The sequence below is a fragment of the Entelurus aequoreus genome, linkage group LG09, assembly GCF_033978785.1.
Source record: "Entelurus aequoreus isolate RoL-2023_Sb linkage group LG09, RoL_Eaeq_v1.1, whole genome shotgun sequence".
Lineage (NCBI taxonomy): Eukaryota > Metazoa > Chordata > Actinopteri > Syngnathiformes > Syngnathidae > Entelurus > Entelurus aequoreus.
This window is the reverse complement of record NC_084739.1, coordinates 57963282-57987657: the sequence shown is the minus strand read 5'-3', so window position 1 is coordinate 57987657 and position 24376 is coordinate 57963282. Positions and strand designations below refer to the sequence as shown.

Here is a 24376-nt window from a genome sequence, read left to right as displayed (position 1 = left end):
CTTGACAGATGTCGCCAGCAAGAAAGTTCTCCCGCAAGACATTTGGATGAGGCTTCTCAGGCGGTCCTGCGCGCAATGGAAGAAGAAACACTGCGCTACTCCTCCGTGGAGCGCAGAGACCTGATTTGATCCCAGGACGGCGCTGCGTCACCGCAGTCCCGGAAGCGCCGCTCCAGACCAAGGACGTCAGGGAAGGCGAGCGGACAGCACGCGGCGCTCCCGCAAGCTCCTCCTCCTCCGGGCGGAAATAGATGGCCGCCAGCCTGGCAGCTCCAAGAGGACTCCACAGACCTGTATATTTTTTTTCAAACTTCTGTTTCTTTTGATCACACGCCTCCAACCATAGACTCTAAAAACATGATAAGACATTATCAAGACATCCATCCATCCATCCATTTTCTACCGCTTATTCCCTCCGGGGTCGCGGGGGGCGCTGGAGCCTATCATGTTTTTAGAAATCAGATCCTGTCAAGCCAAGCCACCCAAATTTCATGCCCCGCCCCCCAGGACTCAAGCCACGGCCAAGTCACAAAAAAAAAAAAAATTTTCATCCACAAAAGCCCAGGTGGGGGGGAAGGAGAGACATTTTGGACAATTTAGAGGGGAGGATTCTGCCCCCCTCCTGACCTCCCTCCACCCACCCCAAAAAACAGTTCCAGACAGCGGGGAGCGCGTCTGGTATCCGCTCCTTGAGGGGGGGGGGCTAGGGCTGGGAACTGTTCAGGTGGGGTCGCTTAGCGTCATGCCAAGCCACAGCCTCTAGCACGACCGCCACCACCAGTTCTTCGGCCTGCCAAGCCACAGCCGCTAGCCCGGCCGCCGCCACCGGTCTTTCGGCCTGCCAAGCCGCAACCACTAGCTAGGCCACCTCCACCTGCACCACGGCTACCACCACGGCTAGCTTCTCCAAGGCTAGCACCTGTCGCTAGTCCAAGGCTAGCACCACGACCTGCACCACGGCTAGCACCAGCGCCAAGGCTAGCACCAGCGCCAAGGCTAGCACCTACGCCACGGCTAGCTCCACGCCCTGCTCCAAGGCTAGCAACATGTCTAGCCGCACCACGCCAAGCTCCACCACGCCAAGTTCCTCCAGTAGCAGCTCCACGCCAAGTGCCACCAGTTGCAGCTCCACGCCAAGTGCCACCAGTCGCAGCTCCACGCCAAGTGCCACCGGTCGCAGCTCCACGACGCCAAGTGCCGCCGGTCGCATCCCCACGACGCCAAGTGCCGCCGGTTGCAGTTCCACTACGCCAATTGCCGCCAGTCGCAGCTCCACGACGCCAAGTGCCGCCAGTCGCAGCTCCACGACGCCAAGACCAAGTCCCTCCATGCCAAGACCAAGTCCCTCCACGCCAAGACCAAGTCCCTCCATGCCAAGACCAAGACCCTCCATGCCAAGACCAAGACCCTCCATACCAAGACCCGCCATGCCAAGACCCGCCACGCCAAGCTTCGCCATGCCAAGACGCACCACGCAAAGCTTCGCCATGCCAAGACGCGCCACGCCAAGTTTCGCCATGCAAAGACACGCCAAGCTTCGCCGCCTGACACGCCATGCCAAGCTTCGCCGCCTGACGCGCCACGCCAAGTTTCGCCACCTGCCACGATGACGACGCATCCACCTCCTCGTCGGCCACGGATGTGGCCATTCCATGGGCGTCCGCCACGCCAGGTTCACCGACCTCCTCGTCGGCCACGAATGTGGCCATTCCCAGGTCGCCCACCTCGTCTGGTACAGCGGCGCTCTACTCGTCGCCGCCACCTAACTCTGCCCCGGTGGATACGGGGACACGTGGTCTGGCGACCCACCGCCATGTCCCCCTCCCGCCCTCCCATGACTATTGATCATTGTTTTGTTTTTAAAAAAGATTAAAGTACCAATGATTGTCACACACACACTAGATGTGGTGAAATGTGTCCTCTGCATTTGACCCATCCCCTTGGGGAGCAGTGGGCAGCAGCGGCGCCGCGCCCGGGAATCATTTTGGTGATTTAACCCCCAACTCCAACCCTTTGTTGCTGAGTGCCAAGCAGGGAGGTTATGGGTCCCATTTTTATTGTCTTTGGTATGACTCGGCTTGTATCTGTCCTTAAGGGAGGGGCTCTGTCATGTCTGTGTGATCATGTTTTGTTTTAGTCATGTTCGGTTTTGTTTTTGGACTCTTTGTGCACTTTTGTTTGTCTTGTCACCATAGCAACCCATTAGTTTTCACCTGTCATGTCACGCACCTGTTTCATGTTTTGAGTCACGCACCTGTTTTCACTAATCATGTCACTATTATTTAAGCCCATTGTTGCCAGGAAGTCTGCCAGGCGACATCACACTCTCTACACACCCTTATGATCAATGCTGCTCTTTTTCATGCCCTTTTCTCGTCCAAGTAAGTTTTTTTTATTCATGCCATAGTTTGCAAGTTTTGTTTTTTGTCCATAGTTCTGCCTTTGTGCAAGTTTTTGTTTTTATAGCCAAGTTTTGTACTTCCGCCATTGTGCGCGCTTTTTGTTTATTCCTTTTTTGAGTGTTAAAATTAAATATGTATTCACCTGCACGCCATGTCCGGTCCAAATCATTTGCACCACGGGAGAACAAACCAAGCCATAGTCCAAGTCTTGACAGCTGTGAGGGCCACACTAAGCAGACGGTCTGGAACGAACTGTTGGGAACATTGCCATGAATATTGCATATTTATAATGTCTTGACGTTTGTCTTTTTTCATATTTAGGAACCATGTCCTTTGAGTTTAGTCATCTTAATCCTGGCATGGTCACTCGTCCATAATTTAATTGCTAACTTCGTTGAACAGTGTTCCTAATCAGAATAATTTTCATTTGCATCATGCAAATGTGAAATGACATTGTTGTGTTTTATTATTCCTCAATAAATACACTAAAACGTCACTGATTGGGTCCTTTTTAGCTGATGGAGAGCTAGGTTCCACAGCTGGTGGGTGACTTCTGTTGTGTTTGATCAGCCGTTTACTGCCGTGTTACATTCACCGTTTGGAAACAATTAAGGTATGTAAATAAACATTTACAAAATATTCCTGTGTAAATAAGTCAATTCATAACGTATATATCTTTGGCTCAATATATGGAAAAATATATTTTTCTCCTAAAATTTTGTGGGTGCGGCTTATATCCTGGTGCACTCTATAGTCCGGAAAATGGTCATTTTGGTTTCAGTTCAACATGGCCCAGCTCCAAAAGTACCTGTTGGATGAACTGGAAATTTTAACTTCATGGGCGTTGAGGAGTTGAGATGCAGTCCAAAGAGAATGCACACAGCTTTTGGCAGGTCTTGAATGTTGTCCATCACAACTTCTCCCTAAATGATGATTCTCAGTGTGGCTGGGCTGAGATGCAGTGAGGATTTTTAAATGTCTTTAAAAAAATGCAAGTATTATCAAGATAATACTTAAATGGGAAACACAAATATTAAAAGTGTATTAAACAAACCTTTAATGTATTCAAACTCCCGCATACTTCGACTCTGCTCCTGGAGTGCGTGCTACTTTTTTCGTTGTCATTTTGTAAAATCTTGCAGTCTTTTTTTATTTTTAATTACCTCTCGAGAAACTCTGAAGAAACTTTCATCCTTTTTGCGGACGGGCTGTAACAATCTGTTGGGAACATTGCCATGAATATTGCATGTTTATCATGTTTTTCCATTTGTTTATATTCATATTTAGAAACCATATCCTTTAAATTAAGTCACCTTAATCTTGGCATGGTCACTTGTCTATAATTTGATTGCTAACTTTGTCGAACAGTGTTCCTAATCAGAATAATCTTTATTGTCATCATACAAATGTGCAATGAAATTTTGCAAACTCCACTCGTTTCTTGGCAGGGCATATTGTGGTCCGATACTGGGCTACTTAAGCTAGCTCTTGGGACGAGGAATGTCACCTCGCTTGGGGTGAAGGAGCCTGAGCTCGTGCACGAGGTGGAGAAGTTCCGCCGAGATATAGTCGGACTCAATTTGACGCACAATAAGTGCTCTGGAACCAGTTCTTTCGAGAGTGGTTCCAATTCTTATTGCCCCACGGCTGTTCTGTTGCTTACGTTCCAAACAGCAGCACAGAGTACCCAACCTTTTTGGATTCCCTAAATGGAGTACTGGAGAGTGCTCCCTCAGGTGATTCCCTTGTTCTAAAGGATGATTTCAACACTCATATTGGCAGCGACAGTGAAACCTGTAGAGGGAAGAATTGGGAAGAATGGCCGCCCTGATTTGAATCTGGTGTTTTGTTATTGGACTTTTGTGCTCGTCACAGATTGTCTATAACGAACACAATGTTCAAACATAAGGATGTCCATATGTACACTTGGCACCAAGACACCCTAGGCCACAGTTCCATGATCGACTTTGTAGTTGTGTCATCGGATTTGCGGTCACTTGTTTTGGACACTCGGGTGAACTCAGGGATGGAGCTTTCTACCGATCACCACCTGTTGGTGAGTTGGCTCAGATGGTGGGGGAAGATGCTGGACAGAGCTGGAAGGCCCAAATGCATTGTGAGGGTCTGCTGGGAACGTCTAGCAGAGTCTCCTGTCAGAGACAGTTTCAATTCCCACCTCCGAAAGACCTTTGAACATGTCACAAGGGAGGCGCTGGATATTGAGTCCGAGTGGACCATGTTACAAGTACCTCTATTGTCGAGGCGGCCGATCGGAGCTGTGGCCGCAAGGTGGTTGGTGCCTGTCGTAGCAGTAATCCTAGAACCCGCTGGTGGACACCAGTGGTGAGGGATGTCCTCAAGTTGAAGAAAGAGTTTTATCGGGTCATTTTCGCTCATGGGACTCCGGCGGCAGCGGACAGGTACCGACAGGTGAAGCGGTGTTCGGCTTCGGCGGTCGCAGAGGCAAAAACTCGGACATGGGGGGAGTTCGAGGAAGCCATGGAAAAGGACTTTCGGACGACTTTGAAGCGATTCTGGACCACCATCCACCGCTTCAGGATGGGGAAGCAGTGCACTGTCAACATCGTGTGTGGTGAGGATGGTGTGCTGCTGACCTCGACTGAGAATGTTGTGGATTGGTGGAGGGAATTTTTCAAATACCTCCTCAATCCCACCTACACATCTTCCTATGAGGAAGCAGTGACTCAGGAGTCTGTGGTGGGCTCTCCTATTTCTGGGGCTAAGGTTGCCGAGGTAGTTAAAAAGTTCCTTAAGGCTCTGAATGCTGTGGGACTGTCAACATTGCGTGGACATCGGGGCCGGTACCTCTGGATTGGCAGACCGGGGTGGTGGTTCCTCTCTTTAAGAAAGGGAACCGGAGGGTGTGTTCCAACTATCGTGGGATCACACTCCTCAGCCTTCCCAATAAGGTTTATTCAGGTGTACTGGAGAGGAGGCTACTCCAGATAGTCGCACCTCAGATTCAGGAGGAGCAGTGTGGTTTTCGTCCTTGTAACTAAAAATCAACAACATAAGTAGTTCATATGACATGACTATAGCATGTTGTGCGAGTAAAAACATATTTAAATTGTGTGCACAGGTTTGAAGAAGAAAAAGATCATCTAAAAGTCAACAACATAAGTAATTCATATTATTGAATGACTATAGCGTGATATGCTATTAAAACATTTAAACAGTGTGCACAGGTTTAAAGAATAAAAAGATTGTTAGTTTTGTAGTAATAGTTTAAAACTGCGTGTAATTGAATAAGATATCTCTAACTTGTCAATTACGCTTTTAAACGACTTCTGATTAAGTTTAAATGAAATGCTAGGCCATTGTATACAAAGTGTTTAAAGATGGCTAAATCTACTTTTAGTTCGAATATGCTCCCTCTTACACACAATGCATATTGAAGCCATTAAAATTATATTTTAGTCTAAAAAGAGAAGCTATGTATTTGAATGCCAGAATAACATCTGTTTAATTAATTTTACAATAAAGTATTCTTTGCTATATAACATTGCTAAAATAGTTGCGGCAAAGAAAGGGTACAGTTGCAGCGATTATCTTTTCAAACGCTCGTCTTTTTTGTCTTCTTCACTTTGTTCCTGTTGCCTGACCATTTTTTTTTTAGCCTGTTTGCTGTTTTGTGTAGGCGGAGAAAGAAGCACCTCCTACTGAGTCCTCGTCGGGCACCGCTTGCCGTTTTCAGTCACATGGTGACTTTAAATCTGATTTGCATATTTATAAGGGAGCGTGGCCTGGGCGTGCCAGGCTACACAGGTCGATTCAAATTAGATTGCGATGTAACAAAGAATTGTGCTTGGAATTGTGCGTGCGAACACTTTCGTACATCTGATTTTTTTACTGGTCGACGCCATTTTCTGGATTTGATCGTACGTCCATATTTAGTAGGAAAGCCACGCAACTCTCTGAACATGAGGCCCCTGGTCCACATGGAACACCTACTCAGTGGCCCTGTGGTTAGAGTGTCCGCCCTGAGATCGGTAGGTTGTGAGTTTAAACCCCGGCCGAGTCATACCAAAGACTATAAAAATGGGACCCATTACCTCCCTGCTTGGCACTCAGCATCAAGGGTTGGAATTGGGGGTTAAATCACCAAAATGATTCCTGGGCGTGGCCACCGCTGCTGCTCACTGCTCCCCTCAGCTCCCAGGGGGTGAACAAGGGGATGGGTCAAATGCAGATGACACATTTCACCACACCTAGTGTGCATGTGACAATCATTGGTACTTTTACTTTTAACTTTGTGCTTACGTTACGTCTGAACTGTCAAGTCCTGTTCTGCTTGAAAATACTCGCTGACCAGCAGCTGTGGAGGAAAACGGTGACTCCTCTGGTACCAGGACAGGCCAGTGTCACCGCTGGAGAAGTTGCAGGACAGCGTCAGCAGCGCTCTCTCCAAACCCACCACTTGCTCCAGAGAAGTCGTCATCATGCCCTGACAAGAACACAAACTATTCAACAAAGTATTCGCCATTTTTGCCTCACAACCAGTAGACCAGGGGTGTCTAAAACGTTTGACTTGAGGAGGCCACATTGGGCTTAAACAATTGCTATATATGTGTGTGTACATACACACACATTATGTTGATATAATCTTATATACTTATATAATTTGATGGGGAAATGGGGAGAGTGTGTTGCATATCACTCATCATGCATTTTAGTGGATTTATATTGGTGTCATTTTAAATTATGAATGGTAATTGGACATGTTCTATAATGTCCACAAAGTTCAATGTGCTATGTTCGTTTTTCTGTGTTGGTTATAGTTTAGTAGTGGGAAAAGTTGCTTAGATTGGGTCATAAAAAGTGATGCTGTGCTCAAAACTTGCAAACAAAATTCATATTTAAAACTCATGGTCATTGACCATAAATACCCACTTAGATGTCTCACAAATATTCTATTTTGGCATCCGGCAAACATAAAAGCCACGTCCAGTTTTATGAATCTTCAGGTATAATCTAGTCCAGATTTGAGAATTTAAAGTGGGTTTAATTTGGACCTGGACTAATCTGGTGTACATGCTTAAAGGCCTACTGAAACCCACTACTACCAACCACGCAGTCTGATAGTTTATATATCAATGATGAAATCTTAACATTGCAACACATGCCAATACGGCCGGGTTAGATTAGTAAAGTGCAATTTTAATTTCCCGCGAAATATTCTGCTGAAAACGTCTCGGTATGATGACGTTTGCGCGTGACGTCACGGATTGTGCGGACATATTGGGACACCATTGTGGCCAGCTATTAAGTCGTCTGTTTTCATCGCAAAATTCCACAGTATTCTGGACATCTGTGTTGGTGAATCTTTTGCAATTTGTTCAATGAACAATGAAGACAGCAAAGAAGAAAGCTGTAGGTGGAAAGCGGTGTATTAGCGGCCGGCTGGACTCTTACCAGGAGGACTTTGAGTTGGATAGCAGACGCGCTACCATGAGTACCAGCTGCGGCTTCCAAACATTTGATCGCTTGTCCGTCCGTGCGTGCCGCTATGTGCATGTCACGTACGTAACTTTGGGGAAATATATGTGCTGTATGAACTTTACGGAGGTGAACGGTACTTTGGGCTGTGGGATTGAGTGTGTTGTGCGGGTGTTTGATTTGTATTGGTGGGTTATATGGACAGGAGGGGGGAGGTGTTTGTTATGCGGATTAATTTGTGGCATATTAAATATAAGCCTGGTTGTGTTGTGGCTAATAGAGTATATATATGTCTTGTGTTTATTTACTGTTGTAGTCATTCCCAGCTGAATATCAGGTCCCACCCGCCTCTCACAGCATCTTCCCTATCTGAATCGCTTCCACTGCCCTCTAATCCTTCACTCTCACTTTCCTCATCCACGAATCTTTCATCCTCGCTCAAATTAATGGGGTAATCGTCGCTTTCTCGGTCCAAATCGCTCTCGCTGCTGGTGGGAATGATTGTAAACAATGTGCAAATGTGAGGCGCTCCACAACCTGTGACGTCACGCTACTTCCGGTACAGGCAAGGCTTTTATATCAGCGACCAAAAGTTGCGAACTTTATCGTCGATGTTCTCTACTAAATCCTTTCAGCAAAAATATGGCAATATCGCGAAATGATCAAGTATGACACATAGAATGGACCTGCTATCCCCGTTTAAATAAGAAAATGTCATTTCAGTTGGCCTTTAAATTAGTATTTGTTATATCTTCACTTCTGCCATAGCCTGATAATGTATAGCAGCAGAATGCAGTGGAGAGAAATAGATTTTTTATTTTTTTCACTGTTCCAATTTACTTCAAATAGAACTCCACTGTATTCTTATGTAAACAACTTAATCAGCAACATTTTTTTATTCTCATCGTACATTTGGATGTCTTCAATCAACACTTTACTGAAAATGTTGCACAATGTAAAAAGATAATTTTACGTCTGATGTTCCTTCTTTTCCAACAAAACAGTTGGTGACAACATTATGTTTCTCAACAATGGAGATGTTTACGCCTTGGAAGGGTGGCGCTTGAGTGACGTGATGGCGTGGAGAGAGGCAGCGCTTGAGTGTGGTGAGAAACAGAAGTTAGCAGGTGGATCATTCATCATGTCGCTGTCAGCTTGTTGGCTGCCGCTCCTCTCTCTGATAGGTGAGTCAGTGAAAGTGAAGTTATATAAAAATTATTTGATTGATTGATCTTTGAAACATGCTTGTCTCGCCTTTCAGGGGTTGTCTGCGGTGGCGAGCTGACGGCGCTGATGGGTGAAGTGTTCGCGTCAGAAGGCGGTCAGGTGACGTTGTCCTATCTTTATATTAGTGACTTCTCTAGTGGCACTTACTTCTTCTGGTACAAACATCTTCCGGGACGAGCGCCGCACTTCCTCATGTCCCACTCGGGAGGCACAAATTTGACGGAAGGCCCCTTCTCGGTGAGCTTGGAGAAAGAGCAGAGAAGATTAAACGTGCTGATGGAGAACGCTGACATCAGCCACTCTGCTGTCTACTACTACGCTGTGAAGACCACAGCGACAACATGGCCTTCTTCTCCGTTCAAGAACTCTTCATGGACACTTCCAAAAGCCTCCACCAGGGGGACAGCTACACAACTTTAAACTATTGAAAGCGGGTGTGTGTGTGTGTGTGTGTGTGTGTGTGTGTGTGTGTGTGTGTGTGTGTGTGTGTGTGTGTGTGTGTGTGTGTGTGTGTGTGTGTGTGTGTGTGTGTGTGTGCGTGAAGCACCTCCCTCAGTGGGATTAAGCCCACTGAGTCAGCGTACATGCAGCACAGGAGTGCAGACATGAAGCGTGCCTTGGTGTGTGTGCTGATGGCTGCATGGAGCCTCGGTAAGGTCACGTGAGGTGAGCATGTCAGGTCACATGATGTCTGACCACCTTTGTTGTCCTCTGACAGGAAGTGGCGGACAGACGGTGCACCAGCCAGCAGAGAACGTGTACGCCATGAACAGCGGCTCAGTGGCGCTGGACTGCAGCTATGTCAACTCTGGAGGCAACGACTACATCTTCTGGTACAGACAGGACGGGCAGGCGGCACCAAAGTTAATCCTGAGCTGCTTGAAGATCCGTCAGGGCGAGACGGAGAGCAGCTTTGAAACGAAGTTCAGCTGCAGCATCAATGACACCGCCAGGCGAGCTCCTCTGAAGATCCGAGACGTGCAGCTGAATGACTCTGCTGTCTTCTACTGCGCCCAGCAGCCCACGGTGACTTACAGCACTGCTGCACCCGCACAAAAACCTCTGTTGGCCCTTTTAGATCAAAGGTCACACTGGTGGCGTCGCCTCACAGATATCCCTTTTTTCACAGGTTCAGAGTATATTTTCAGTTTTTGTTGTTGTTTAGTATGTTTTTTTGCTTCTTACCAGATTCCAAAAGCTTGCTGGGCTGATTGTAAACATGATATTTCACTTCATATTTTTCACCACAATATTAATGCAGCCAGAACACTGCTAGTGAGTCACTGTATTGGGGGGGGGGGGGAATCGCAGTGTAAAAAAAGTGGTTTTGGCACTAAAACAAGTTTTGGCACTGCAACCTAAAACAAAAAAATACACCTTTTGTTGATACTTTCTGTATCATGACATGATTTTCACTGCCAATCTTCATATATTTTTACTCTGTCACAGGTTTTTATTTTCAACTTTCCGTTTTTCAGATCCACTTTTCTTTTTAACAGTTTCAATTTACTGGCAGAAATTTCAAGTAAAGGGGAGGGGTTCTGTAGGTTGGGACAGCGTGGCGCGGTTGGGAGAGTGGCCGTGCCAGCAACCTGGTTCAATCCCCACCTTCTACCATCCTAGTCACGTCCGTTGTGTCCTTGAGCAAGACACTTCACCCTTGCTCCTGATGGGTCGTGGTTAGGGCCTTGCATGGCAGCTCCCGCCATCAGTGTGTGATTGTTTGTGTGAATGGGTGAATGTGGAAATAGAGTCAAAGCGCTTTGAGTACCTTGAAGGTAGAAAAGCAATATACAAGTATTTACCATTTAAAAAAAATAGTTTTTCCAATTTCAGATTTTGTGCACAATTGGAAAATGGATAACGGGCAAAGGAACTCACCAAGACACTAAGTTTACCCAGAAGTAGAGTTATGTGGACTTGGGCTTTCAGGTAAACAAATGTAGAAGAAGACTGTTGGTGTCAAAATAAAGTGGAGGTTATGGGATGTCTTTATTTTAACCTAGGCAAACACTGAATCCATCCATCCAGCCATCCATCCATCCATCCATTTCTACCGCTTTTCCCTTTCGGGGTCGCGGGGGATGCTGGAGCCTATCTCAGCTGCATTCAGGCGGAAGGCGGGGTACACCCTGGACAAGTCGCCACCTCATCATAGGGCCAACACAGATAGATAGACAACATTCACACACTAGGGCCAATCTAGTGTTGCCAATCAACCTATCCCCAGGTGCATGTCTTTGGAGGTGGGAGGAAGCCAGAGTACCCGGAGGGAACCCACGCAGTCACGGGGGAGAACAATATGTAGTATAATTACAAAACTGTAAAAATGACTAATAGCCACGTCAGGAGTTTATAATCTTGTCATGAGCGTGTTCACAAAAGTGCCATCTTCATCTCTTTGTGGCAAATCACAAACATGGATTAACTTCTTACTCATAAGAACAATTTTTTTTTTTTTGTCCTGTCCAGCCACTCAGGAAAATCATATTGTTGATGTTGATGCCATTATTTGCTGTACAGATTTAGTTTACAAAAGAGAAGTATGGGATACTTCTCTTGTTGCCTTATTTGTATTTGACTTTACTAAATGGATTTATATTAATGTTTGCCGCAGCCGGACCGGAGCAGGAGGGGATAGAAAAAAGAAGGAAAAGAAAGACAGGGGGAAATTGCGGGGACAAGAGGGGGGAAAAGACAGAGAGACAACAACAACATCAGCATAAGAACAATCTTATGTAGTTGACCATTTTAGTTGTATTCTTTCAACTTGAGGGTGCACACTACAGAAATACACTGTGAGAGATAGTAACGTATGCCGCAGAAATGTTTGAGTTTGAGTTTGAGTTTATTTCGAACATGCATGCATACAACATGATACATCACAATTTCCAGTTTCTCTTTTCAACATGTTCGAAAAGGAGTAGGAAGAAGCAGAGCTTATTTAATCCTACCCCTTTTCTTTACATAACAGTTGCAAAAAATTTTGTTCACTTCCTGTTCACAATTTTTTCACAATAAACTCCATAAGTAATCACAATATAAATAAATAATAGTAAGAATTTAATAATAATAATTGGTGAAGTAAGTCATATTTCATATGATGAGATAAGTAAGATTACTTTAAGAATGAATGAATGGATGGATGAAATAAATTGAGAATGTTTGTCATGGTTCTTCTTCTTTGTACTTTGTAAACACTTTAAGTTTGAAGAGTTTCTTGAAGTGGATCATATTAGTACATTGTTTGATTGCTTTGCTTAATCCATTCCATAATTTAATTCCACATACTGATATACTGAAGGTCTTAAGTGTTGTACGTGCAAACAAATGTTTTAAATTACGTTTTTCTCTAAGATTATATTTCTCTTTTTTTGAGAAGAGTTGTTGTATATTCTTGGGTAGCAGGATATAGTTTACTTTGTGCATAATTTTAGCTGTTTGCAAATTCACTATGTCGTGGAATTTCAGTATTTTTGATTCAATAAATAAAGGATTTGTATGTTCTCTATATCCAACATTATGTATTATTCTAACTAATCTTTTTTGTAACACCGTTAATGAATGAAGTGTACTTTTGTAATTATTTCCCCATATTTCTACACAGTAGCTCAGATATGGTAACACTAGTGAGCAGTAGAGAATATGAAGGGATTTTTGGTCTAGAACATGTTTTGCTTTATTCATTATTGACGTGTTTCTTGCAACTTTATGTTGTATATTTTTTACGTGAGATTTCCAGTTCAATTTATCATCAATCATTATACCTAGAAATTTGGTTTAATTTACTCTTTCAATTTATATTCCGTCTATTTGTATTTGTGTTTGACTTTCACTTCTACTGTTACCAAATAGCATTATTTTAGTTTTACTAAGATTCAACGATAGTCTGTTTTTGGCAAACCATCTTTTTAATTTGTTAATTTCTTCTGTTATTATTTGTATTATCTTCTGTGTGTTCTCTCCTGAACAAAACGCTGTTGTATCATCCGCAAATAATACTAACTTTAAATCTTTTGTAACTTTACAAATGTCATTTATATAGAGATTGAATAATTTAGGTCCTAGTATTGATCCCTGAGGTACACCACAGGATATATTTAGCGTTGTAGACGTGTGTTCGCCTAGCTTCACGTATTGTTTCCTGTTCGTTAGATAACTTCTTATCCAGTTTAAGACTAACCCTCTGATGCCATATCGTTCTAGTTTTTTGATTAAAATATTGTGATTAATTGTGTCAAATGCTTTAGTTAGATCCATAAAAACCGCTGCCGCACATTTTTTACTATCCATTGCATTGGTAATTTCTTCTGTAATTTCAATTAAAGCCATTGAAGTTGAGACATTAGCTCTGTATCCATATTGGTTCTCTTCGAGTATTCTATTTTTATTTATGAAACTTTCTAATCTGTTATTGAACAGTTTTTCAATGATTTTAGAAAATTGTGGAAGTAGAGAAACAGGTCTATAATTTGTAAATTGATGTTTGTCTCCAGTCTTATAAATTGGTGCAACTTTAGCTATTTTCATTTTGTTTGGAAAAGTACCTGTTTGAAATGATAGGTTACTAATATACATTAATGGTCCTGAGATCTCTTCAATAACCTTTTTTATCGTTTCCATATCAATTCCGTTACAATCAGTTGAAGTCTTAGATTTACATTTTTTCGCGATTGTAACTATTTCCTCCTGTGTCACATTACTGAGGAACATGGAGTTGGGATTTCGCTCTATGGTATCATTATAGTCCTCAATTGGAACTGGGTCTGTTGTCCATTTCATCTAACAGGTGAGAAATAAAATCACTGAGTAAAAAAAGTCTTTGACCCCTTGTGACTTTGAGTCCAGTTAAATAATCTTTCACTAGAAAGCAGCTGGTACCTCTCCAGTTTGCCTACCAGCCCCGACTGGGAGTGGAGGACGCCATCGTGTTCCTGCTCAACAGTGTCTATGCTCACCTGGAAAAGCACTGTGAGGGTTGTGTTCTTTGACTTCTCCAGTGCTTTTGACACCATAGTTATGTTGTAGGGTTGTCCCAATATCAATAATTTAGTACCGGTGCATTTCGATACTTTTTGATACTTTCATACATTTCCAAATAAAGGGAACCAAGAAAAATTTTAATATTGGCTTTATTTTAACAGAACATCTTACAATAAATCAAACACTCAGAGTCAAAGAACCATTTTACAAGATTAAAACATAAATTAAAAGGCATTAAACACATTGGGCTTTTCTTGTTGCACTCAAAGAACAATTTACAAACCCCGTTTCTATATGAGTTGGGAAATTGTGTTGGATGTAAATATAAACGGAATACAATGATTTGCAAATCCTTTTCAACCCATATTCAATTGAATGCACTACAAAGACAAGATATTTGATGTTCAAACTCATAAACTTTTTTTTTTTTTTGCAAATAATAATTAACTTAGAATTTCATGGCTGCAACACGTGCCAAAGTAGTTGGGAAAGGGCATGTTCACCACTGTGTTACATGGCCTTTCCTTTTAACAACACTCAGTAAACGTTTGGGAACTGAGGAGACACATTTTTTAAGCTTCTCAGGTGGAATTCTTTCCCATTCTTGCTTGATGTACAGCTTAAGTTGTTCAACAGTCCGGGGTCTTCGTTGTGGTATTTTAGGCTTCATATTGCGCCACACATTTTCAATGGGAAACAAGTCTGGACTACAGGCAGGCCAGTCTAGTACCCGCACTCTTTTACTATGAAGCCACGATGATGTAACACGTGGCTTGGCATTGTCTTTCTGAAATAAGCAGGGGCGTCCATGGTAACGTTGCTTGGATGGCAACATACAGTATGTTGCTCCAAAACCTGTATGTACCTTTCAGCATTAATGGCGCCTTCACAGATGTGTAAGTTACCCATGTCTTGGGCACTAATACACCCCCATACCATCACAGATGCTGGCTTTTCAACTTTGCGCCTATAACAATCCGGATGGTTCTTTTCCTCTTTGATCCAGAGGACACGACGTCCACAGTTTCCAAAAACAATTTGAAATGTGGACTCGTCAGACCACAGAACACTTTTCCACTTTGTATCAGTTCATCTTAGATGAGCTCAGGGCCAGCGAAGCCGACGTCGTTTCTGGGTGTTGTTGATAAACGGTTTTCGCCTTGCATAGGAGAGTTTTAACTTGCACTTACAGATGTAGCGACCAACTGTAGTTACTGACAGTGGGTTTCTGAAGTGTTCCTGAGCCCATGTGGTGATATCCTTTACACACTGTTGTCGATGGTTGATGCAGTACAGCCTGAGGGATCGAAGGTCACGGGCTTAGCTGCTTACATGCAGTGATTTCTCCAGATTCTCTGAACCCTTTGATGATATTACGGACCGTAGATGGTGAAATCCCTAAATTCCAATAGCTGGTTGAGAAAGTTTTTTCTTAAACTGTTCAACAATTTGCTCACGCATTTGTTGACCAAGTGGTGACCCTCGCCCCATCCTTGTTTGTGAATGATTGAGCATTTCATGGAATCTACTTTTATACCCAATCATGGCACCCACCTGTTCCCAATTTGCCTGTTCACCTGTGGGATGTTCCAAATAAGTGTTTGATGAGCATTCCTCAACTTTATCAGTATTTATTGCCACCTTTCCCAACTTCTTTGGCACGTGTTGCTGGCATCAAATTCTAAAGTTAATGATTATTTGCACAAAAAAAAAAAGTTTATCAGTTTGAACATCAAATATGTTGTCTTTGTAGCATATTCAACTGAATATGGGTTGAAAATGATTTGCAAATCATTGTATTCCGTTTATATTTACATCTAACACAATTTCCCAACACATATGGAAACAGGGTTTGTACAATTTCCATATTACATATAGTCTGCCATAATCTAGTAGTAGGTTAGAATAGAACAGAAAGTTTTACTGACATTATATTAAATTATTCATGATGGTTGCCACTCCTGGTCTGTGCTTTAAGAAAATACAATTATTATTAAGTACTAAAAACAAAACTATGGATAAATGGACACAGATAAGCCATTTAGCAGGCAACACACACATTGTTAAAGACAAAACACAAATTGTAGGAATTTGTTACAAAATTTAGTCATTTCACTTGCATTAGTTGACGCTAATTGGGCAGTCTTTTTTAACTTCGCTAATATTTGGCATCAAGCCAAGCAGCTGTGTGAACGTCTATGTATCTACATGTTATGTATGTACATGTTATGTATCTACATGTGCACAACAGGGGAGCTGGTTAACCTATGAGAGTAGAGTATGTGTGTGTTTGCGAGAATGGCAATGTGTTGGTTGTGTGACAACAGTGAGTGAGTCGGCGCGTAAAGAGAATGAGAGGGAGCGCGTGCACTGCGCAGTAGAGAGATGAACTGGTCCAGTTGTGTCCTGCAAAGCTAATAATAAAGCAACCAGATTGTCATGAATCGGCCTCAAGTTCTGACCTGAAAGCGGAGTTTAGCAGACCCATTGCCGGGTAAAGTGAAGTGTGTTGACCCGACCAAAACATCCGCTCTGGAAGGAACGTCTGCCCTGTGTTCCTCTACTACGGTCTGCATGGGAGCCGAACAGCAGGACAGGTGTAACAACTACATTATTACCTGTCACTCTTTATAACTCCTTGTGCAGATCTGAATGATTATTATTTAAATGTTTACCTAAATTTGAAGCAAAGGTGGTAATACTAATCGCCACATTTGGCGAGGCGTGTTTTAAAGCAGCTGTTGTGAGAGTAGCGTATGTGTGTGTGTGTGCTCCTTTAAGAATGGCAGTATGTGGGTTGAGTGACATGAGTAAGTGAGTGGGCAAGTTAGGAGAGAAAGCGGTAGCATGTGCAGGAGTATTAATAGCATGGTGGATGTCCATGGAACGGCTACCTCCTTGACCGTTGGGAAGGCAGACGCGAGTGGCGCCAGAACCACAGCAGCCTAAAAGTTCAACGCCTACTTCCTGGGCGTCCCTGCTGTTGGTGCAAAAAGCGTCCATGCGCTGGCCACAGGGGGCGCCGTGTGCGGGCATCTGATGGCTGCCTGTGCGGCTGTCCAGCCAGAGGGCGGCGCCGTGGGACGCAGCAGGCTGAGGAGCTGGCTTAGGTGCTAAAGCATGAGCTGGCTGTGGTGCTGAAACAGGCGCTGCCGGCGCCGTGGAAAGGCCCGCCAGAGACAAGGAGGACGATGTCGTCGGAGTCAGAGACAAAGCAGCAGGCCGAGGTGCTGAAGCATGAGCTGCCCATGGTGCTGAAGCAGGCACTGGCCGTGGTGCTGGTACAGGGACCAGCCTGGGTGCTGGTACGGGGACCAGTCTGGGTGCTGGCACGCGGACCAGTCTGGGTGCTGGCACGGGAACCAGTCTGGGTGGTGGTACGGGGACCAGTCTGGGTGCTGGCACGGGGACCGGTCTGGGTGCTGGTACGCGGACCAGTCTGGGTGCTGGCACGGGGACCAGCCTGGGTGCTGGTACGGGGACCAGTCTTGATGCTGGTACGGGGGCCAGTCCAGGTGCTGGTACGGGGACCAGTCTGAGTGCTGTTACGGGGACCAGCCTTGGAGCGGGTGCTGGCCACAAGATGTTAGTACATCAATCGAGGAAAATTATCAAACTACATAAATAACATCGTGTAATTTGATTTTTAAAATAATTTTTTTATCTTGATAGATTGAAAATGAACACCAATGAGTTGACTGATGAACATTATGACATAATTTATTCAGAAAATATAAATAACGACAAATAAAGATAGAATACTATTAACCGCAACATGTAAGTGTAAAAAAACACAACAAAATTATGATTTGTACATTTTCAGAATGTGCTTGTTCTATTTTTAAACAAAAAAAACAATCTGAAGTTGTCTTTATTTTTAAGTTATCGTGCCATGGATTTTTCTCCATGTGGCCCCAGGGTTTGTAAATAGAAAAATGTTTTTGATTCAAGCAAAGTTCCCTATAAGAACCAATGTAAACATGTATAATTGGTTTCCGCATTGACAAAAGTCCCTATTTCGTAAAATGTACACTTTCAAGACACAATAATGCAAGCATGGACAATTATTTGGACTCGGGGGTCACATTGGTCGGTAAAAAGGCATCTGGAGGCCGTGATTTTACCAGTCCGGCCCACTTGGGAGTAGATTTTTCTCCATGTGGCCCCCGATTTAAAATGAGTTTGACACCCCTGCTTTAAACCGACAAACACAAATCCTCCACTTTTAGATGTTACAAGAGATGCCAGCCACCTCAATGAGACCACCTGTGACAGCACATGCTGGACTATATCCACTGAAACTCAAAGCTACAATTCTGATAACACTGGAAATGAAGATAAACTTTTTTTAAGTCAAGATATAAATAACTTCACCAAAAAAAGTGGTGGAAAAGACCAGCAATGTTATTGTCTTTATTGTTGTAAACCTTACGCTAAGATGGCAAAATTCAGGGAAAAGGAAATGACTCGTTGGGTCCCATCCCGAGAGGGACAAAATGGATGGATGGATGATTTTCAGGCTTTGCAAATGATTATAATATTGCAGGGTCCCCGTAAACACGATAGATGGTTGTGTGAAATATGCATTGAAATTATTTAACTCACAGGAAAGGGTTGTGGTAACCAGACGAGCCCTCAAAAATAATACAGGTGTATGTGTGGTTGCAAAGGATGAGAAGCACCTTCCTCCGTGAGAGTTGGCCCCGCCTCCTCAGCCAGCAAGACAGCATGCACAGAGCCCAGGAGTGCAGACATGAAGCGTGCGCTGTTGTGTGTGCTGATGGCTGCATGGAGCCTCGGTAAAGTCACGTCAGGTGAGCATGGTCAGGTCACATGACGTCTGACCACCTTTCTTGTCCCCTGATAGGAAGCGATAGCCAGACGGAGAAGGTGCACGCCATGAGAGGCGGCTCCGTGACGCTGGACTGCAGCTGTGAAGCCAACGACTACGTCTTCTGGTACAAATGGAACGGCCAGGTGGCACCAAAGTTCATACTGAGCTATTATAAGACTGAGAGCAGCTTTGAAAAGAGGTTCAGCTGCAGCTTCAATGACACCGCCAAGCGAGCTCCTCTGAAGATCCAAGACGTGCAGCTGAGCGACTCTGCAGTTTTCTACTGCGCCGTTCGGCCCACAATGACTGACATCTCTGCTGCACCCGCACAAAAACCCCTTTAAGCCCCTCAGGTCAAAGGTCACACTGGTGGCGTCGCCTCACAGATATCCCTTTTCCATTGTGGCTATTTAAGAGCTGGTTCCAAGGAGGTTTTTACAGCTTTTTTTTAATTTTTATTTAAGATTTATTTAGGATTTTCAATTTTTATAACACATATACAGCAGTATACATTGAAATGTTGGCAATGCAAATGCCCACAAAACGCCACAAACAACAGGGGGAAGGAAACAACAAGAAGACACATTTCAATAACACTAATCTTAACAGTCAGTGGAGAAAAAAAGTGTATGTATATATATATATATATATATATATATATATATATATATATATATATATATATATATATATATATATATATATATATATATATATACATATATATATATATGTGTATATATATATATATATATATATATATATATATATATATACACACATATATATATATGTATATACATATATATACATATATATATATATATATATATATATATATATATATATATATATATATATATATATATATATACATATATATATATGTATATATATATATATATATATATGTATACATATATATATATATATATATATATATATATATATATATATATATATATATATGTATACATATATATATATATATATATATATATATATATATATATATATTTATATATATATATATATATATATATACACATATATATATTTATATATATATATATATATATATATATATACACACATACATAAATACAGTAAAGTGTTATGAAAAAATAAAACCAAGGATACGCATACATGTATACAAACATACACACACACACACACTCACACACACATATACATGACATTTTTACAGCTTTCGTCACTGTCAAGACGTCACAGGAGAACTGGAGATGTTTTTTAGCTTCTCGCCAGACTCCAAAAGCTTGCTGGGCTGAACCGTTTGCATAATTAACTGTAGGAGGCATTACCTCAAGCAAATACCAACCTCCATTTCAACATGACTTTTTACAAATATGACACTTCACTTTATATTTTGCACCACAGTGTCCGTCAAACAATGTTGTGAATGATGTATTAATTCAACTTAAATCTATTCACTTACTCATGCCTTCATCAGTCCCTTCAGAATTTTAGGATGTTGCCAATTCAAGCAAATACAACGAATCTCTGCAATTTACCCTCACATTTTGGACAAATGGATTTGTCCTAGCAGCACTCAAACGCAACATCAGGGTTTCCCACACATTCATTTATTTGTGGCGGCCCGCCACGAAAGAATTACGTCCGCCACAAATAAAAATAAAAAATTTAAAAAAAATTGTTTTTATTTTTTTATTTTTTTGTCCTGTCCAACTTCTCAGGCAAATCACATAGTTGATGTAGATGCCCATATAGGCTGTTCAGATTTACTTTACAAAAGAGAAGTGTAGGATACTTCTCTTGTTGCTTTACTTCTATTTGACCACTACTGTTTTCTGTTTATTTGTTACTGACTGTGGCAGGACACCTCTGCCTCTGTTTCACTTTATGTTGCTGGTAAATAATATGGTTGTAGTAGTAGGCTAAAGTTAAATTATTTAGTATGCACTAATTAAAGGGGCAGAGCTTTAAGAGACATTTTAGCTTTTATATTTTATAAGATATATTTTTTGTAAGAACCACAATTAATAAATACATTTCAGTGAATAAGTTATTGTTCAAGTCTGTATATAAATATGTACATAAAGTGTTGTAATTATATTGTAAAATGGATGGATGGATGGATGGACGTTTAAAACAAAACTGTTATTATTAATTAGTAAGTATACATTTTTTGAGCCTTTTTAGAAAAAAATCATATCATTGTAGTAAATTATGCAAATTACTCGATGATGTCATGGTGACCACGCCCATAGCCACGCCCCCACCGCCACAGGTATCTTGGCAGTTTATGGGAAACACTGAACATAGTCGTCAATCAAATGAATCGCACCACGTCTTCTCTTCCAGAGACTCATTCAGTCACTCATTTATTACTCGTCATTGGTGATTTGAATCTTACAACAACTCACGATTCAATTCGATTTCGATTCTTGGGTAATGTTTCGATTCAGAATTGATTCTCAAATCAAACCGATTTTTGCAATACATTTTTTTGTATCAAAAGTTTAATAAAACCTTTTCAGAACAGGTTACAAGCTCCTCAGTCGTATTAAAATTGGATTATTTGAAAAAAATGCTTGGCTGTTTGCAACTTTTAAACAGTGTTGTAAACAGTTTACAGTGGAACCTTGATTTACAAACTGAGTTGGTTCTTGAACAGGGTTTGTAAATAGAAACAATTTTTAGATTCAAGAAAAGTTCCCTATCAGAACCAATGCCATCCATCCATTTTCTACCGCTTATTCCCTTCGGGGTCGCGGGGGGCGCTGGAGCCTATCTCAGCTACAATCGGGCGGAAGGCGGGGTACACCCTGGACAAGTCGCCACCTCATCGCAGGGCTAACACAGATAGACAGACAACATTCACACTCACATTCACACACTAGGGCCAATTTAGTGTTGCCAATCAACCTATCCCCAGGTGCATGTCTTTGGAGGTGGGAGGAAGCCGGAGTACCCGGAGGGAACCCACGCAGTCACGGGGAGAACATGCAAACTCCACACAGAAAGATCCCGAGGCCGGGATTGAACTCACGACTACTCAGGAACCAATGTAAACATGTATAATTGGTTCCCGCATTAAGAAAAGTCCCTGTTTAGTAAAAAAAAAAGTACACTTTCAAGACACAATAATGCAAGCATGGACAATAATTTGGACTCGGGGGGTCACATTGGTCAGTAAAAAGGCATCTGGGGGCCGGTGTGTGTTTTATATATATATATATATATATATATATATATATATATATATATATATATATATATATATATATATATATATATATATATATATATATATATATATATATATATATATATACACAGTATATTGACTGATTGATTGAGTTTAGTTTATTTCGAACATGAACACACAATATAATACATCACACATAATTTCATATCATTTCTCTTTACATCATGTCCGAAAATAACAGTAATATATATACAAACCCCGTTTCCATATGTGTTGGGAAATTGTGTTAGATGTAAATATAAACGGAATACAATGATTTGCAAATCATTTTCAACCCATATTCACTTGAATATGCTACAAAGACAACATATTTGATGTTCAAACTGATAAACTTTTTTTTTTTTTGCAAATAATCATTAACTTTAGAATTTGATGCCAGCAACACGTGACAAAGAAGTTGGGAAAGGTGGCAATAAATACTGATAAAGTTGAGGAATGCTCATCAAACACTTATTTGGAACATCCCACAGGTGAACAGGCAAATTGGGAACAGGTGGGTGCCATAATTGGGTATAAAAGTAGATTCCATGAAATGCTCAATCATTCACAAACAAGGATGGGGCGAGGGTCACCACTTGGTCAACAAATGCGTGATCAAATTGTTGAACAGTTTAAGAAAAAACTTTCTCAACCAGCTATTGCAAGGAATTTAGGGATTTCACCATCTACGGTCCGTAATATCATCAAAGGGTTCAGAGAATCTGGAGAAATCACTGCATGTAAGCAGCTAAGCCCGTGACCTTCGATCCCTCAGGCTGTACTGCATCAACCATCGACAACAGTGTGTAAAGGATATCACCACATGGGCTCAGGAACACTTCAGAAACCCACTGTCAGTAACTACAGTTGGTCGCTACATCTGTAAGTGCAAGTTAAAACTCTCCTATGCAAGGCGAAAACCGTTTATCAACAACACCCAGGAACGACGTCGGCTTCGCTGGCCCTGAGCTCATCTAAGATGAACTGATACAAAGTGGAAAAGTGTTCTGTGGTCTGACGAGTCCACATTTCAAATTGTTTTTGGAAACTGTGGACGTCGTGTCCTCCGGACCAAAGAGGAAAAGAACCATTCGGATTGTTATAGGTGCAAAGTTGAAAAGCCAGCATCTGTGATGGTATGGGGGTGTATTAGTGCCCAAGACATGGGTAACTTACACATCTGTGAAGGCGCCATTAATGCTGAAAGGTACATACAGGTTTTGGAGCAACATACTGTATGTTGCCATCCAAGCAACGTTACCATGGACGCCCCTGCTTATTTCAGCAAGACAATGGCAAGCCACGTGTTACATCATCGTGGCTTCATAGTAAAAGAGTGCAGGTACTAGACTGGCAGTGGCGTGCGGTGAGGTTCATGTCAGGTGAGGCACTGACTTCATCACAGTCAGATTTACAAACATATGAACCCTAAAGAGTATCTTATTCACCATTTGATTGGCAGCAGTTAACGGGTTATGTTTAAAAGCTCATACCAGCGTTTTTCCCTGCTTGGCACTCAGCATCAAGGGTTGGAATTGGGGGTTAAATCACCAAAAATTATTCCCAGGCACGGCGCCGCTGCTGCCCACTGCTCCCCTCACCTCCCAGGGGGTGATCAAGGGGATGGGTCAAATGCAGAGGACAAATTTCACCACACCTACACTGTAAAAAAAAAGACATTTGAGAAAACGCAAATTTTCAAGGCAACATGATGCAACAAGATTTTTGCGTTTTCTCAACTTTTGACTACTGCTAACCAGACACTGTTTTGGTACACTGTAAAAAATAATTATAGTTTTTAAGTTAGTCAGACTCAGAAATAAGGTTTCACTATGTTTAACTACCAAAACAGTGTCTGGCCAGCAGTAGTCAAAAGTTGAGAAAACGCAAAAATCGTGTTGCATCATGTTGCCTTGAAAATTTGCGTTTTCTCAACTTTTTTTTTTTTTACAGTGTAGTGTGTGTGAGACAATCATTGGTACTTTAACTTTACACTTACAAACTGTAGCACACAAAAAAGCACATTTAATTAAAAAAAACGTTATTATGGTCTTACCTTTACTTATAAGTGCGGGAGCAGTGGTGTTCGTGTTGGAAGAGTCGTGAATGAATGAAATATGAAATCCGCGCAGCAGTCTGCAGGTGTACCTAATGTTGTGTCCCTGTTCACGGCTCCTCCGGCGCGCCGCGCGAGCATTGTTGTTTTTGCACTTTTTGGCTTCTTGTTAAGTGACTTTTTTTTGG

At 42.2% G+C, this 24376-nt stretch overlaps 1 protein-coding gene and 1 gene segment (V, D, J or C); both read left to right on the top strand.

The window, feature by feature from the left end:
* The first annotated feature begins 8925 nt into the window (after nt 1-8925).
* The window catches only part of LOC133657004 (T cell receptor alpha chain MC.7.G5-like), a 33708-nt gene continuing 18257 nt past the window's right edge, over nt 8926-24376 (top strand). Inside the window, exons 1-4 of the mRNA XM_062057889.1 lie at nt 8926-9043; nt 9121-9491; nt 9677-9737; nt 9805-10112. Of these exons, the coding sequence (XP_061913873.1) occupies nt 8935-9043; nt 9121-9491; nt 9677-9737; nt 9805-10112 (849 nt within the window). The 5' untranslated portion in view covers nt 8926-8934. The remainder of the gene's footprint in view (nt 9044-9120; nt 9492-9676; nt 9738-9804; nt 10113-24376) is intronic.
* LOC133657544 (T cell receptor alpha variable 4-like) lies at nt 18794-19459 on the top strand. The segment is given in 2 exon segments: nt 18794-18868; nt 18937-19459. Coding segments are annotated over 2 exon segments (357 nt in total).